Source organism: Aulonocara stuartgranti (genome assembly GCF_965226115.1).
Source record: "Aulonocara stuartgranti genome assembly, chromosome: 22".
In the NCBI taxonomy this organism is placed as follows: Eukaryota; Metazoa; Chordata; class Actinopteri; order Cichliformes; family Cichlidae; genus Aulonocara; species Aulonocara stuartgranti.
The window spans coordinates 33,862,299-33,881,278 of NC_138957.1; the positions used below are offsets into that span (position 1 = coordinate 33,862,299).

The window sequence follows — 18,980 nt, forward strand, 5'->3', positions numbered from 1 at the left end:
TGTTGTAATTTTCCTCCTTCATTTCTCCCCTGCAGAAAACTAGATGCCTTCATTTATGATGCTGCAGTGTTGAACTACATGGCCAGGAAGGACGAGGGCTGCAAGGTAGGAAATGCATCTGTGCACAGTGATTTCACACCTCTGCACAGTGACACTTTCGTGCATACGGGCAACCATTGCTCAAGTTTCTTTGTCCTATTACCATGTGCAAAAAAACAAAACAAAAAACATAACAAGCATGCTAAATGAGCACTTGTACAAGATGTACATCTGCATTAAATAAATCAAACACACCCAATGCATTTATATTTCCCCTTGCGGCCTGTAGCTAGTTAATATTGTCATTTCTGGTTGGCACTGGTGTTGATTTATTTATAAGTTTGAGTTTGATACGGCTCCCACAGCAAGAATGAAAATCCTTCCTGGTGATCATTTATAATAAGGTCTGTGGGAGGCCTGAGCTCCCAGCAGCCTCATACAACAGCCACTGCTGCAGTAATTATTACAACTGATGTGGATCTATATTAATTCCTCCACTGAAACAATATCCCACACTCTGGGATGTCGATATTAGAGCTCAGCCAACTGAATTTATGTGACCGTGACAGTACACAAAGAAATTACAGTTAAAATGAAACTAATTTATCTTTTGCTCATTGCCATCTGCGTCTTCATATCTGGCTCTCTGTGAATTAATGTGTTTGTGTGTATACGTGGATTTATGGACCTTTATGTGTTTAATTCAAAAAGGTTATGACCATCGGCTCTGGTAAGGTGTTTGCCACTACGGGTTACGGTATTGCACTGCACAAGAATTCCCGCTGGAAACGCCCACTGGACCTGGCTCTGCTGCAGTTAGTTGGAGATGGTAAGTTAAAAAGGGACCAGAAAGCAACACGTAAGATGCGCTAGCAGGAAGGACGAAGGAGAGAACAAGAAGCACATAGTTAATGCTCATCTTACCAACTTGAAAACCCCAATAAGTAATAATAAAAGAAAAAAATAGCATAAAGCCAATCACAACCTGGTTGTGTCCTTCGCCTGCTCCGGGGCCTCCTCTTGACAGGAGGAGCCCAAAACACCTCACCTAGAAGTTGCCCAGGAAGCATCCTAGTCAGATGCCGGTACCACCTCCGGTGGCTCCTTTCAGCGTGGAGGCATAGCGGCTCCATTCTGAGTCCATTCCAAATCACCATCTCATCACGTATCGCTAAAGGAGTCCAGACACACTTCAGAGGAAGCCCAGTTCTGCTTATCCACAATACCTTTACCACAAATAAAGTTAGGAAAGTAGATCAACCTATAAACAGAGTCATCTATTTCTTGACCACAACAGACCGGTAAAGAGTCCACATTACTGCAGATGCCACTTCAGTATGTTTGTCAATCTCTCCCTCTCACTCATGAACAAACTTAAACTCCTCCACCCGTTTCCAGCTGGGAACCATGGCCTCAGACTTGGAGGAGCTAATTGTCTCCCAGTGCAAGCTGGACGAAATGACTCAATGAAGTCATGATCTCCAGAACAGAACCTGAAATCTGAGACCATTGAACTGATACCCCCACCCACTGGGTGTGCCTGGACATTCTGTCCATAAATATTTTAAGCAGAATTGATGACAAAGGGACGGCCTGCCTGCGCAGTCTGACTTTTGTCTGCTGATACGAACCAAGCTCTCACTAGGGTTGTTTCAGAAACGGCTAAAAGCGACTGAAGCTAGTCAGACACTTCAGGCACTGATAACACCCAATTTGCCTCATGCTTTGCTCCTGTTGGCCTGTAACAGGAGGAGGAACAGTTACTACCTTGCTGTCTATATTTCAGGAGCAAAGGTAATACTTTTGTCAAGTAGGTCTTCCAGCTGAGCATTAGACAGTCACATCAGGAGGTAGAGTTTTCCTGTCTCCTAGGAGAGTCATTGCTGCTCAGACTGGGGCTCTTTTTATATACAGCATGAGCATCACATGCCCCAGCTCTCAGGTGCATTTAATCCAGTCACATTCCCAACATTTGGATTACTGGGAAGTTCCTCATGTATATGATGAAGGTAATACTTTTTTTAAATGATTGACAGAGTTTTATTATTGTCACGTTATGTTGTATTTTACTTTAATTTTAGACTCATAGAATATATTAATTGAACAGATAGTTTAATTTATTAAAACTGTGTAGGGAGAAGTGGATCCTTCAGACCGGGATCCTCTGAGACCCCAAACCATTGTTCCTAAAAAAAAAAGCACCAAATTAAAGTATGAACAGAAAATAGTAATGTCAAATCATTAGCAACAACGTGACAAAGTCATAAAATATTGAAATGTAAAAAAAGTTCTGTGAGATCTTTGAGAGGTCTGTTCAACAAACAATGGTTAAAGGAGACCGATCACACCTTGGATTTGTATTTAAACTACTATTTCCTGGATTCTCATGCTAAACAGGGCCAAACTTTTAAGTAATGAGGTCAGTGTATCTATATGGTATAAGTAGCTGAAATGGCAGTGAATCAAAATCTACTCTAAACTCTGTGTTTCAGCCAGTTTTTGTTCCACTCTTGGCTCTGTATGATGTTAGTTCTTACTAAGAGCATGGAGGTCCCAGTCATCTGCTGTTGAAATCTTCTGTTGAGCAGAGCTAACTCATCAGACAACTGGATTAAACATACAGTCTCCTCAAAGCTAAACAGTGGATTTCAGTCAGTGGATATTTTATATATATACCTAAGAGAAATAAGGATTATGCTGAGCTACATGTCATGCAAAGCTACTCTGTTACAGCTCAGTTAGCTTATTAAGTTACTTGATTTCGATCGCCATTGTTGGTCGCCATTTTCTTTGCACTCCCACCGCATTTCATGTAATCTCCTTACTGCCCACCAGCAAACAGCACATTCAAAGGAAGAGTAGTCACATGTCCAAAACATTTATTACATTCATGTCTGTATTCATGACTGCAGTACTGAGGACTATATTAATTTTCCTTTTTAAATGATCCTTTCATTAATGCGTCCTAATTACTGTGCTAATTACTACAGAAGTAAAAGGTAATTCTGATACGCTACTTATGCCGTTTGTCCCTCTTACACCATAACCGCTCCACAAACCAAGACATGTCAAAAGCTTTGATTGAGAATTACTAAGGAATCTGCTCATTAGACCCCAAAATATGGAGTTAGCACCCAAGGTCACCAAGTTATGCGCCTCTGTAAACAAAATCAAAAACCTTGCAGAATCTAAACATGCTGTTCAACCTCACTGACATGGGTCGATTGGGAAGGTGGCAACACTTTTAGTGAAAATGCAGCTAAAACTTACATTTTTAGGGTAACAGCAGGTTGACCAGGAGTCCTCTTTATGAAGATTATCCAAGTTTTATACATTTTAAAAATGGCTGGGTCATGATGTTCAGGAAGAGCGTGTACTGGAGAAAAAGGTTTTATTTATTTATTTAGTTATTTTTTTTAATGTTTCTAGTTCTTTAATTCCACTGCAAATGAATAATGATCAAAAAGTTTACACAGGTTTTGTGGTGATGGTTGAGTGTTATAGGAGGATAAAGTTTAAAGCTGGGGGTGAGGAAGAGAAAAGAGGGATGTGGATGGAGAAAGGTGTGATAGGTGAGGGTCAGTAGAGAAATTAAAGAGGTGGTGGTTGTGAGAGAGAGGAAGATCAATAGAGAAGGTCAGAGGGAGGAGGAGCAGAGAGGAAGAGGGAGGGTCGTGTGATCTCTGCTAAAGCTGTCAGATAACACGTACACACACTTGCACACACACATTTCTCTTTTTCTGGTTCATACACTCAGTAACACTTCCCATATTCTCTGTCTGACCTGATTATACACAAATACACATACTGCACAGCAGACTTCAGACAGACTTCACTCCTCTAAATATTTTACCCTCAAAGTTATTGTTTGGTTTGTTGCATACACATTTTGCCTGTTTTTTTTCCCCATCCTCTGACTTATAGTCTGATAGTAATTTCAGCCTCTTTGCATTTTCTTAGGTCTCTGTTGAATTTCAAGACTTCAGTTTTTGATTGTGTTGCTCATGATGACGTAAAAAGATCACAGAAACTGGATTTAAACACAGCTCTTCTCAGACTTTGTTCATGCTGCTATGACGATATCACATTTGGTGATCATGAACATTTCCAAGAACTCTGGCTATTTATGTGTTAATCACATTTTTATTTACATATTTGTCATTAGTAGCTCAGTAATGGCAAAGCGTCCAAAGAAGATTGATGAGTGGATCTGTTCAGCACAGAAAGAAACAGGAGACACAAGAGGTTTGGAAAAAAACACAGATCTGAGGAGCAGTGAAGGAGCTCAAAGCGCTCATTGGTACTACAGAGTACATTTAAACAGTGGTAATGTTAACCAGCCTGTTTCTCATTGTTTCAGTCCTGGTCTCTTAGCATGCAGCTGAAATACTGAATACTTGAACCTCTGGGTTGTTTGTTTTAAATAGTCTCCAATAAAGTTACAGCAAATCCTGCAGACAAGTGAACATGATCTGTGGCACCAATTCAACATGATGACACTGAAAACAAGAGAAGGTTCATAGAATTTTGTGGATTACAGCCAAAGGAAAACATGAGATAAATCTACATTTCCAGCTGTATTTGAACATCCATCCGTCTTTCACTTATCCAAGTTTAGGGTTCAGGGAGGCAGGAGTCTATTTCAGCGGCTTGCTGTCTTGTCAGAGGTCAGGAGGTACAGTGAGGAAGAGCCTGGACAGGTCACCAGTCTGTCGCAGTCACATTCGAACTTTCAAACTTTCCAAGTGTGACAAAATAAGAAACACGTACTAAATAAGTAGATACCCAGCTTTGGTCTTTTCTGATCATTTCTGGCAGCAGAGGTCGTTTTTATGAAAGCATTTGTCAAGTTTCTGCTGTGCCTATTTCTAACCAGATGAAATGTTCTGTTATTTTTCCTTTATGCGTCAGCACTGATTCTGAATACAAATGTATTAAAACTGCATTTGAACTATGAGAAAAAAGAATATCAGGAATGAATTTGTACCCAATGAACTACAAGGACTACAACATTCATTCAGATGAATTCTGGTGTTAGATATTTGTAGACTATGTTTCAAAAACATAGTTTAATATATTTTATAGAACCTGTAGGCTGTTGTCAGCTGGGCCAAAGACTTCCTGTTCAATGTACGAAGGAATTCAGTTATGCATTTAAAATTTTACACCTTTCAAAGCCTTAATTTGAAATACCGAAGGAAAACAGATGTTGTAAGGGATTTTTAAGGAGCATACAATTCTGCTGGTTCAAAAAAAAAAAAATGTTTAGACCACAGAGAGAAGGGATGAACGCAGGTCTGGAGTCTGTGTGTGTGAGAGTCGAGAGGGACACAGCAGGAAGATCATGACAGCCTGGTGGACGAAGCTGGATGGAAATTAGCTCCTAAACATTGTCAGATCCTGCCTGGATCTATGCAGTGTTATGATGTAACAAAAAATGCTTAAAGTTATCCAGTAAATGTCAGTATATTAATTAAACCATGTGACAATGCCAATAACCCCTAAACCACTGACAAACAGGAAAGTTGGAAAAGTCACAAAGACGATTAGCACACACATATCTGACAACAAAAGACATAAAATAAAACTATCCTTTAAAAACCAACGCCACACACATTCTTACTGGCTGTCCTTTCTCATACCAAAAATATTTGATATATTTATATACAAATATCTGATTACATGGCTTATAAGTCTTATCTGCAAAGCTGACATATGATTGGTTCCTATAGTATTTTATAGTGAAAAGCTAGAAAAGCCAAATTGAGCAGATGTCATTAAAATGCATCGGCCTTTAGGTAAAGTGGATTCCTCCTGATCTGAACAGATAATAGAGAGTAGAAGAAGTGGATAAAAATCTGAAAAGCACACCTGCATAAATAGGTAATGATGTTATTTATCCAGGGCTGTGAATAACATCCACGTTCTGTGTAATAATCCCAATTTGATTAAAAAACAATAATTGTGTGAACAGCACTAGAGGACCTCTTCAAACTGCATTTCACATATTTGGCTAATTGTGATAATTGCGCTCTTTAAAATCTCAACACCGAGCTACAGCAGTTTCATAACCAACCCCAAAGACATGACATGAATTCATCATGCACTGCACAAGCAGCGTGGCCCTTTAAGAGTCCTATAATGTTTCCTAGCAATGCATCTCTTTGTTAGAGTGCTGTCGTTTCCTTTCTTAGCACATGACTGGTCAGTCACCAAATTGCCTACTCTGGGGAGCAATTTAGCCTCTTCGCAATTAGAGAGAGCGAGAGGCGGGTGGAAAATGCCTCAGTGGCAGCGGTGACAGCAGCTCCCAGGGGAAGAGAACACTGGAGGCTGATGGTATGTGATACAAAATGTTCAAACAGAGATGTGTGAGTTTGTCCTTAAAATGAGATGTCTAGCTGTTTGGTTGGATGACAACCACGACTGCAAAGCTGTCGATGTAGAAAAAATAGAAGAAATTATTTTTAAACGCTGGGTCCTTAAACTTTTTAACATATTATTAAAAAGTTCAAGTTTCTTCTACTTTTGTTGTTTGTTTCCGGCTTCTGAGAGGATTTTAGTTCCCATTTGGTACCAATGTAGTATTGAGAAGTCATGTTTGATCAGGATTTGGTTGCATGCAGGTAAGCTAAAGCTAAAATCTAAACAATTTTGTTATTTAACACCTTTTTTAAATATTTTATGTGCATTTCTAAATAACAACTGTAGACAGAACAGGAAGTCTTAGCCTTAGACCCTTGTTGCAGCTCTGAAATACTGACTGATCAGTTCCCTCATCAATCTTCGTTGTGGGAACACGGGCAATTTCCCTACGAGTCTTGTAAACATTCTTGAACTAGCCTTCCTCAATTCAATCATTTATCGATTCCCTGATAAAGAATCGTGTCTTCTTTTAGCTACCATCTGTTACAGCAGCTACCACCTGTTGAACTCTGATTTTGTCGTGCTGCTGACCCTCATTTGCTAAAGTATAAAGAGGAAAATTCAAAACACAGCAGATGCACAGCAATACTTTTGATAAAGAAAACTGTTTGAAGATGAGGCATCTGTGTGTCAGGTCCCACGTGGCTGCAATGTATTTCCAAGAAATAAACTTTCTTCAAAGCGATGCCGAAAAGGACAGAGATCCAGGAATGTGCACTGTTAGAAATGCTGATGTTGCACCTGAGCTCAAATCCCACAGTAGCATGCATCCAAGGTTCGCCTCCATTCCACTTCCCCTTTGTGTCACTCACAGTGATTCATGCTGACTGAGCAAAGCCAATAAAAACACCTCACACACAAAAGAATGATAACAGGATGTGAATATGAACAGCTTTTGGCACTAAGGGTGGAACAAACTAGAGCAACACAGCTCACCCTGGGGAAATTGATTTCATTTTTTCTTGATGTTCTTTTTTTTTTTTTGTATAAATGGCTTTGAGTCTTCAGAGACCCAGATGTTGATTTTCATTTTATAGATTCAGAACAGAGCCACAGATTTTTCTCTGAACCTGCAATTTTGTTTATAATCCTTTGTTTACTTTGCACAGCTGAACCAAAGCTGCAGATTGTTTGTGATCAGCATTTAAACATAAATGAATTAATGAACAAAGCACTAAAAATGGCAGAAAACGAATCCTAATCCCCGAAACAATACATTTTTATCTGTATAGAATTTTACCATCTTAAACTCAGCAAAGACATTTGATGCTGCTTTTTCCAGCGTACACTTTCATGTATACATGAAGAAAGTCTGAGGACAAAATGTGTACACTTAGCTGTTATTACACCAAGTGTCTTGCAGAAGTACCTTTAGGGGGGAAAAGGATCGGTTTAAGAGATCAATTAGACTTGACGACCTCCTCCACCCGATTCCCATCACTCTCGCCCAAAAAAACAGCCTTTGCCTCTCCATGTCCCAGTTCTTATTTGTACTTTTACATTTTGGCTGATGTCTGAACAAAGCAATTTCTTTCTGTGATGGAGGAACTGTATCTCCTATAATTTACTTCTGTCACTCACACGAAGCAGTTACAGTAACTTCAAATGATTTGCTTTTTTCCCAGCAGAGTTCTCTTTCGGTTATTTATATGCTAAATATTGCTGCTGTCCACAGTGTTACAAATAAAACTTAATCCAATCCAAATATTACTGATATCACATTAAATGTGATCCAAAATTGAAGAGACCAGGCCAAATGAACTATATGATCAAGCAGACTTGTTAACAAAAAACACTTGACTTCCTCTTTTAATAATTTCCAATATGCCCAAATCTGTCTTGGAAAAAATGGCTTTTAATCAGTATTGTATAAGGGAAATGATCACATGTTGGTGATTAAAGCTCTTTTTGTGAAGAATGGACGCCATGATCTCCATTTTTGCAGATCATCTGGTCAGTCAGGGTGCTTCTCCCCAGTTTTGGGGATTTTGAATGAAACTTTACACTTTTACTTGAAAAGGTTAGCAAATTATTGTTATTACACAATGACAGCATTAGCATTGATTTGGAAAAAGAAGTCTAGAGAAACTGAAAGCCAAACCGATATAGTTTTCCTGGCCTAAGCTCATGAAGAAAGGGAAGCATTTCTTCAGTGGTTTATAAAGAAATGATCAAAACTTATATTTGTGCTTCTCGTTTGTCACCTCTGTGCTTATGTGTGTTTAAGAGCCAACTAAACGTTATAGAGTGTGTCCACGTTTATGCTATTTATAGTTTTTATGCACACACAAACTTGGAATTGATCATATACACAGTTTTATATATTTGACTGCTTTAGAAGACATTGTAGGTGAAGTATAAAACTGCCCCAGGTCATAATACAATGTTCTTAATGCTATTTCTGCACAGATTGGATAAAGGGGATATTTATTATGCCCCTGAGAGGATTAAAGAATAAAGGAGCTTAATTCCTCACTGCACACCAACATAAAGCCATTGATGTTATAGAGGCACAGGTTAGAATATTAAGGAGTAGCATAAATTGAATTGTTCCCAAATCACAACAAAACTGCCAAAAATCAGCAGAATGAAACACAGATTCTATTTTATGGTCTGTCTTGGTTTGCACGCCTGCTCCTTTCATTTGTTGAGACGATTCTCCATCTTCACTCCGTGGCATTTTCCTCCTCAGCGCAGGTAAAGGAGGAAATTCTGCCTGTCTGTCAGCTCTTTGTAGGGAAGATTTCTCCCAAAGAGCAGCTTTATGCAGCCATGATTAACGTATTTACAGGGAGATAAAGGGAGCGAGGCAGAGAGCCGGGCAGAGGGAGAGAAATCAACTGAACATTCATTGAAACTTGATAAATTAGATTATGGGAGGGAGCCATATGCAGAATGAACATGCGTATTAGCCTTTATTGTGAGGATTTGCGCAGGAAGTGGGGTGAGAGGAAGAAGGGTCAATCGAGTTGAGCTCAGTTTAATTCAGCTGTCAGAGAACATTTGAATTCCTCCACGACTGTTGGCGAAGTGAAACGTGGCACACAATCCCCTCACGCTTGACCCAGATTTATTTTATTTTTTCTTTCAGATTTGATGTTTTAGTCAACACAGCGGAGACTAATCCATGTGGCAGGGCTTTATGGAAAGGTTTTCAGACAAGGTTAATTAACCCACAGGTCGATTAATATTGTAACAGTGAGGATTGGGAATTGGAACCTCCACATTCCAAGTGTATTTTCAAAACAGTGTGTGTGTGCTAGATTTAAAAGACCTCTGCACCCTGGTCACGCACATCTGTCTGCATGTGTGTGTGTGCATGGGAGGGAAAAGCATGATTTCTTCCCCGCTGCCTCCGTCTTTTTGATTAATGCATTAATAGCTAGCACTAAGACTCCCATTACACTGGAGCTCAAAGTGTGTATCACATGAGTGTGCACGTTTTTGATAGTTTGAACAGGAAGAGTAATGTTTGTGTGCATTTCCCCCTTTCATCTCCCATGTGCTGTCGCATCGCTCTGCCCTCGGTGTAGACACCAGGCCATTTCACAGCCCGCTTCAAAGGGCTCCTGTCTCTTGCAGTCACTGTCTCTAATTCCCAATTTCCCTTTTCGATCTCATAACTTTTGCTGCAAATCTTTTCCTAAATCCTTTAAATCTTTTTCTTGCTCCCTTTCCCTATTTCCTGAGCCTGTTCTTAGTGTTCGTGCATATTTTGCATTCATGTGCTTGCGTATTATACCAACTGTAGTACAACTTAAGTATACAGGTTTGTTGACTAGCTGTTTGTAAGATGTTCTATAGCATGTCAAATTTACATTGTGGTGATTAAAATCCCTTCTATCCTGCATTACATAAATATACAGATGTGCTCCAAAGTTTACTTGCACTCATCATGGGTGCAGATTTTCTCTAATCCAACATTATAAACACAGGGTCAAATATATACATGTACATCTCAGCGTTCTTAGTTTTCTTGTGTTGTTTTATTTTGTTAGTTCATTATTTATTTTATGGTTCCTAAGTTGTTCAGTTTCGTTTATTAGATTCCCCCGTGTGTCTCTGCCCTCTGTGTCTCCCTGTGTGTCTGTGTTTATATGTGTTTCCCTTCGTGTTACGTTTTCCATCCTTCCTCAGCGCGTCATGTCTGTGCTCTCCCTTGTGTTCCCTCTCCTCCACTCCCACATCATGATTCCCATTTTATTGCGAAGGTCCCGCGTTTGCATGTTCATTCTGTTCAGTCCAGCTTCCCCTGTCTTATTATGGTTATTCCTGTCAGCTGTGTTCCAGAGAATACACTAACTAAGAATAGCACAATATACTGTATAGAGGCATATATATACATAAAAGTCACTATTAATAAATAGCTGAAATAGAACATGTGCAAGAAGGGTGTAGCTGTAGCAGTAAACAGTGTGTTAAGTGGTTGAGTTGTACAGGGAGCCACAGGCAGGAATGATTTCTTGTGTCATTCAGTGGTGCTTTTCGGTAATCTCAGTCTCCCACTGAACGAGCTCCTGTGACTGACCAGCATGTCATGGAGTGGGTGAGAGGTGTTATCCAACATTGTCTTTATCTTGGACAACATCCGCCTCTCCGACACCACCTTGAGGGAGTCCAGCTCCATCCCCACAACATTGCTGGCCTTACGAATCAGTTTATCGAGTCTGTTGGCATCTGCGACCCTCAGCCTGCTCCCCCAGCATGCAACAGCATAGAGGATCGCACTGGCCACAACAGACTCATAGAAAATCCTCAGCATTTTCTGGCAGATGCTGAAGGACCTCAGTCGCCTCAAAAAATAGAGACGACTCTGGCCCTTCCTGTAAAGTGCTGTGGTGTTTTTAGCCCAGTCCAGTTTATTGTCAATGTGTACTCCAAGGTATTTATAGTCCTCCACAATGTCAACACTGACCCCCTGGATTGAAACAGGGGTCAAGTGTTTCCTGGTCTTCCTGAAGTCCACGATCAGTTCCTTGGTCTTTGCCACGTTGAGCTGCAGATGATTCTGCTCACACCACGTGACAAAGGAGTCGACCACAGCCCGGTACTCTGTCTCATCATCCCTGCTGATGCATCCAACCACCGCAGAGTCATCAGAAAACTTCTGAAGATGGCAGGTCTCTGTGCAGTGGCTGAAGTCTGTGGTGTAGAGGGTGAAGAGGAAGGGGGAGAGGACAGTCCCCTGTGGTGCCCCTGTGTTGCTGATCACCTTGTCAGACACACACTGTGGGAGACGTACATATTGTGGTCTTCCTGTCAGGTAATCAACAATCCAGGACACCAGAGAAGCATCCACCTGCATCGCTGCTAACTTATCACCCAGGAGGGTCGGCCTGATGGTGTTGAAAGCACTGGAAAAGTCAAAAAACATGACCCTCACAGTGCTTGCCGGCTGGTCCAGATGGGTGTAGACACGATTGAGCAGGTAGATGATGGCGTCCTCTGTTCCGAGACGAGGCTGATAAGCGAACTGAAGGGGATCCAGATGTGGTCTTACTATGGGTCGCAGCTGGTCCAGGATGAGCCTTTCCAGGGTCTTCATGATGTGGGAGGTCAATGCCATGGGCCTGTAATCCTGGGGGCCACTGGGACGTGGCGTCTTTGGTATGGAGTCGGTGCAGAAAGTTATGTAGCCTGTGATACACTCAGTAAGCCCATTGATGTCCTTGGCGTGAGGCTCACAGAGTGTTTCCCCAGTCGGTCACCTCGAAACAGCCCTGTAGTTCTGCTAAGGCCTCCTCTGACCACCTCCTAATGCTCCTCATGGTCACAGGTTACCTCCTCACAATTGGCACATAGCGGGGGGTGAGGTGAATCAGGTTATGATCTGACCTACCAAGTGGGGGAAGGGAGGAGGAGCTGTATGCATCCTTGACGTTAGCATACAGTAGGTCTAAAATTTTCTCTCCCCTGGTGGGACAGTCCACATATTGTCTGAATGTTGGTAGTGTATTGTCCAGTGATACATGGTTGAAGTCACCCGAGATCACAATAAAGGCACTCGGGTGCTGAGTCTGTAACCGAGCTATGGCAGAGTGGATAGTGTCACATGCAGCTGTGGGGTTAGCAGAGGGAGGAACATAAACAGCCACCAAGATGACATGAGAGAATTCCCTGGGTAAACAATACGGCCTGAGTCCAACAGCACACAGTTCAGTGTCAGGGCAACAAATCCTTTCTTTGATTGTTATGTTGGCAGGGTTACACCACCGGTTGTTAACTAAAACAGCAAGCCCACCTCCTTTCCGCTTACCGCTAGCGATGCTGTCCCTGTCCGCCCGAACAGTGTGGAAGCCTTCCACCGAAGCATTCTCGTCGGGAATGTCCTGGTGCATCCATGATTCAGTGAAACACATCAGGCTACACTCTCGGTATTCCCTCTGACTCCGTACCAGTGCTGAGAGCTCGTCGATTTTATTCGATAACGATCACACATTTCCCATTACGATAGACGGCAGACACGGTTTATACCTCTTCTGCGGGTCTGGCCAGTGAGCCGGCCGACATCAGGGCGATCAGCTGGTCTCTGGAGTAAACAGTCCGTGTCGCGGTCCCGTTCCTTGATAAAAGTAATAGTTCCACGGCCACCAGAAGAACAAAAACTCTCTCAATCCACATGATTGAGTGAAAGATAATAAACAGATGAAAATACAAGTCAGAAAATAAAGAATACGTAAGAAAACAGAGCTAAACGAAGAGTAAAAGCAGGAGTAACTGTAACAGGCTGCATGCTGGTTGGCGCATGCGCACTGAATTTAGGTCAGCATCTCCCTGAGTCCTCTGTCGTGTCCTCCCTCATGCTATGTGTTCCCTTGTGTGCCTCTCAGTGGCATTTAGTTTTTATTTTCCCTGCCTAGTTTAGTTTTGTATCATTTCCTTGAGTCAGCAAATAAAGCTACGTTTTGAGGTTATTCCCGTGTGTTGTGAGTCCTGCATTTTGGGTCCAAACTCCTGCCTGCCATACAGCGATTCATGACAGTACCAGCTGTCAAGCATGGAGGTGGTTGCATCATTATCTGGGGCTGTTTTGATATCAGTGGCTCCACAAAGAGAATGGAATAATGATGAAATAGGACTACTTCTGCATGCTTTAAGTTTAAATCAACAGCTAGACTAGACTTGGACAGAGCTGAGTGTTCTAGGAAGACAGTGATCCCAAACACACATCTCAACTGGTTTTGGAATGGGTAAAATGGGCTAACCAAAACCTAGTCTCAACCCTATAGGACTAAGCTTTGAAGTTGGGTAAAGTACATGCTAGGAAACTCTATCAATTCTGCCAAGAAGTGTGCTCAAATAGTCGGAATTATGCAACAAGATTATAGATGGCTACCAAATACATTTAACCAAATCAAGTGGGGTGCATGTATATATCTGAAGCAATATGTATACCTTTACACCTGTGTGGATTAGAGAAAATCCTAAATAAATTCAAACTTTGTAACCAATCGTTGTTTTCTAAAGTGCTAAAAGTTATATGCTGTATTTCAAAAAGTCCAAAATTACCATGACATCCATGTCCATGGTGTCTATGTAAACATCTGACCACAGCTATATATTTATTTCTTTGGTTTGCTAACTCCAATCAGTCTCATCTGTCATTCCTATTTTAACAATATACAAACAAAGCTTCGCTTGCTCCTCTCATTTCTCTCTTCCACGCTATATTTCATCATCTCCTAACTCTATATTTTAGTTGTAACAATACACTCCTCCATTCCTCTCATCTCCTGTCTCTTCGCCTCTTCAGCTTTCCTTCTCTTGCCTCTTTCTTCCCTTGGGGGATCAAACACCTTGCTCTCATAACAAAGGGGTGGTAATCCTCTCTATATATTTTTTTCTCTTACTTTCCATTTTACACTCTTCTTTTTAAATCCTTCTTCCTAATTGTCTTTTTCCTTCTCTCATGATTCTTCCCCTTTCTACTATCTTCCTCACTTCCCCTTTCCCCGTTTTCGTCCCTGCTGTATGGCACTCTTCACTGAACCTTAAACCTCTTATTTTTCTTGTCTTTTCCCCACATTCCCTTCATTTTAATCTTCTTTTTCTCCCCTTACCCTTTCTCTTCCAGATGAGATTGATATGTTGGAGCGTCTCTGGTTGTCGGGCATCTGCCACAATGATAAGATTGAGGTATGATGTTTTACAACTTTTCTCCATTAACCTGATGAATATATATCCTCTTCAGCTATTTCAAAATGAGCTTCGCGTCAGTCCTCTTCATCAAACACCAAACCAGGGAATCACTGGTGTTTATTTATTTATTGTTGTTTATTTATTCCTCTTGGCAGAAAGTATGTATGACAAAAATGGCTAAAATCACAGGACTAACTCAATCTCTCATAACTACTAGATGTGACCTCCTAAAAAAGCAGGAACCTTACCTTATTCAAAAATAGTCATTTCAATATAGTCGCCATGCTCTGCTTTCAGTGCTTCTGCAATCTTTAGTTTGCTTCTGTTCTGATTATGTTCACATGCACATAAATGTGCACTGTCAAAATGGCTTCAACTTGAATTTAATTTGGGGAAACAGGACAGGAAAGTGGTTCAGTTAGTGAGCGAACATTGTGTTGATGTGGAAAGAAAAAATGTCTCCACTGCTCCTCTTGGTTTTACAAGGGTTGAGATCATTTATATGGGATTTTTTCCCTAACATGCCCCAAAATGTTCCTATTCTTATCCCAATCAGTGTGTGGTAGTGGGACCACATTATGTTCCCTCAGTTTACCCCTATTTCGTGCCACATGCTGAGCCCGCCTCTAGATATAGCCCATCACTCGTATTTCCTCCAGGTGGTACAGGGTCTGCATGGCTTTCTTTCATGCCTCATAATGAGAAAGCAGAACTCAGTGTGGGAAGTTTGACCCTAAGACATTAAGAATAAAACCATGTTGTGTTTATCTTTTGATGGGCAGATTTGTAGAACTTTTTAGCCCTCAGATGAGATATTGTTGTCACCCTACCGGGCGGACAGCATGGACATTCGGGAATGAGGCAACGGAGGAGTGTCAAATTGATAGGATAGGTGTATCTGCTAAAAAGCTTGAACAAGTTTGAATCACAGTGACCTAAACCCAAAGGTCAGAGGTCAAGTTTTCAAAAAGATCGTATAAATGCAATAACTCAAGAATGCTGCATTTAGGGATTTTCCAATTGATAGCATATAATCTCTAAAAACCTCTGGTGAGTTTGAATCTCAGTGACTTCAACTTCAAGGTCAAGATCAGAGATCGAGGTTTTTTAAAGATTTTGTGAATAACTTGAAAACAAGTTGACGTACTGTAGGATTTTGAAACCAACACTATAGGCGAGTCTACCAGGAGACTGAGGGGTAGCACTGGCTGTTGTCAGTATTTTTGGTTCTTGTTGGTAATAAATACACTTTCCTGTCCTCCCATAACCTTTCCCCTTTCTCTCCTTGTCTGTCAGGTGATGAGCAGTAAACTGGACATTGACAACATGGCGGGGGTCTTTTATATGCTGCTGGTGGCAATGGGCCTCAGCCTCTTGGTGTTTGCCTGGGAGCATCTGGTGTATTGGAAACTACGGCACTGTGTTAAGCGATCGGGCGGGATGGACTTTCTCCTGGCTCTCAGCAGGGTAAGAGGGAAGACTCATTCAACAACAATAGTAATCAAACTGCTATCAGGCACATAAAAACTCTTGGATATTTAAATGTAAAATCATAGAAATTATGTAGAAGTAATAGAACATAGTCGGGATATTTTCTCTAAAGATACTAGTTATTGTGTAATTTCAATGAATACTTATCATTAATTGACAGATGTGTACCTTACATGCCCAATACAGAGCATTAAGTAAAGTTTGATTGATACACTATGCAAAATAACACAGTACTGTGCAGAAGTCTTGAGTCACCCCTTAATGGAAATAAGTGCAGCAATTTATGCAAACATAACTGATAATGTAGTATACAAGTCAAAAACAGTTTTTGTAGCCTAACCACTGAAAATCAGTATTTATGATTACCCTCGTTTTTCAACACAGCCTGAACCCTTAAGCAAGCTTTTTCCCCCTTTCTCTGTTAAGATGACCCCACACTGTTTTAATATTAATTTTGAGGTCTGCGTTCTGGAGAGACCAAACTGTGACCAATGGTGTTCCATTGTGTGCTTTTCTATCCAAGTATGAATCATTGGAAGTGTGTTTGGAATCATTGTCATGCTTTCAAATGAAGCTGTTGTCAATCTGAGGGTTTCCAGATACTGTTGCATGGTGGATAGATATCTAATGGTACTTTTTTGGATTCACTGACAAGATCCAAAACCACTGACTGAAATGAAGCTCCAAACCATGACAGAGCCAGTCACTGTGTTTTACAGATGCCTGTAGACACTCACTGTTATACATCCTTAGGTCCCGTGTCAGTGTTAGCTGGATTATTTCTTGAGAAAATAACAGATTCAGTTTAGGCCTGTTACGTCTTTTGTCTTCTATTTGTCTAGATCAACAGTCTCAAAGAACATACAGCACATGATACGCCAAGTTTCAGCTGATAGTTCTTTACAAATCAACTTCTTGGTACAATAATACTATTTTATGCTAAACATAACACTGGCTCATGTTTGAATGATGTGCTTTTTTGTTTAAATGGTTTAGTGTTAAGTGAATAAAGCAAAAAAGAAGAAGATAAAACCCTTAATGAGTGAAAAGGCAGCCAATATTGAAAGTCTAGCATACTAAGAGTTGGCTCAAGACTTTCACACAGCAGGATTAAATCTTTCTTCACTCAGGGAACGATTTGCTTGTTGCACTGATAGTTATTCACTGTTGAACTTTTCCTAATTGGTCACTCTCACTCATCTCAAAGTTGAGAATAGTTTTTTAGGACCCGCCCCCCTTTGTGCTGTCAGTAATGTTTTTTCAACTGTAATTACCTGGATTCAGCTTAACTTTTAGGAGACTTTTTAGGAGACTGATGAAAATGTTCCACACTGCAGTGCAGGACGTACCAGAATATATTGTGGTAAACCATGTGTTTTTCATATGCTCAGACTGACTACTTATTTTTGCTTTGGAGTCGATGCCAGATGAAAAGATTTCAGTGAAGGACTTGCTCACTCTTTTGCTACTTTGAAATAATATGCATGAATTTAAAACCAAAGATGCCTAACGATGGTTTGGATAAGTATAGTTTATCCCTGCCAGATGTAAAGAAAATGCTCAAAAGTACCAGTAAGAAGTGAGAAATAAGCACATGAATGTTTTCATTCATTTTGAGCCACAGTGAAGCAGCTGATCTCACTGATTTGTGCACTCTCACATGAGAAGGGAGAACTAATCAGTGCAATTTGTTAAAAATTCACAAAAGTGTGCTCAAGGAGAACTGGTAAATGATTTCTGCAGGCCTTATGTTGTGACAGACTCAAAGGTGAAGACATATTTGCTAATCTACTGTTCTTTTTTTTTTTTTTTTGGCACAAACAACACAATGAATATCCATCAGTGCTTACAGCCTTGAGGTTCACTCAAAAGAGATAGAAGGTTAATAGACTGTTTTCAGACACAATCAAGATGTGGACTGTGCAGAATTGGATACCAATATCAGGACTTTTTTTCTTGCACTCAGCAGGGACAAGAGCAGACAGCCAAAAACGGGAACATCAGCAATCTTTATCCTTGGCATTGTTCCAGGGTTAACCCAAAGGTCCAGGGCAGAGTGATCACTTAGCTGTTGCACGTCTATTTTCTTTTACTGCCAGTACAGTTTTTGCAAGTTCAGCTTGGGGTCATGGAAATACTTTGTGCATATGTTGCAGTGAAAAACAGAAGAAAGAAGAAAGTGATGAGAGAAGAAATGACTAGAAAGATGAGAACTGGGAGTAAACAGGAGGTATCAAAAGGGATGAAAAGGGGATGGATGGTGTAGTGGGAGGGAGGAAGTGAGGAGAAGTGGAAAGGTAAGGGAGGGGAACTTTGAGATAAGAAAAGAGTTGGCTGAGGAGACAGCTGGAGGTTTGGATGGTGGAGGTAGTGGAGCATAACAGGAGTTGGACGGGGATGCCGGAAGGAGGTGGAGGAGGAAAAGAAAACACAGGGACAGATAGGAGGAGGAATGACAGAGGTGAGGTGGAGGGGAGGGTGAGACTGTTGAAGTGTGAAGCAGGCTTCATCGAGCACTGCAGAGATATTTTTATTTGTCAGAAGATGCTGTGATGCCTGATGTGTACCTGTGGCTGTAACTGTAATACCACCATGTTGGAAGGAAAACAAAAGATTGATTTATTAGCTCCTCCTGTGACACAATGCAGCAGAAATGGCTAATTTACACAGATGGGAACACTGGGGTGTTTATTTCTGACATTTGGGATCCATCATACTGTATGAGTAGACTACTCAAGTGCCACTAGAGTCTGAGTCTACTAAGTATTGCTTTTCCACTGTATAGTACGCATTCTTCTACAATAGATTTAGTGACGCAAATGTAGATTTGTAGGTCTGTGATACAACAGAATAGAACTTATTTGGAAAGCGTCATAAAAGGAAGG

The 18,980-nt window shown here is 40.8% G+C and overlaps 1 protein-coding gene across 3 annotated transcripts in view; it reads left to right on the plus strand.

The window, feature by feature from the left end:
* grin2da (glutamate receptor, ionotropic, N-methyl D-aspartate 2D, a) overlaps positions 1-18,980 on the plus strand; it is a 264,679-nt gene that overhangs the window by 234,360 nt on the left and 11,339 nt on the right. For all 3 annotated transcript variants that reach the window (XM_082520396.1, XM_082520397.1, XM_082520398.1), the window contains 4 exons: positions 36-105; positions 751-868; positions 14,540-14,601; positions 15,901-16,071. In XM_082520396.1, coding sequence (XP_082376522.1) covers positions 36-105; positions 751-868; positions 14,540-14,601; positions 15,901-16,071 — 421 coding nt within the window. The remainder of the gene's footprint in view (positions 1-35; positions 106-750; positions 869-14,539; positions 14,602-15,900; positions 16,072-18,980) is intronic.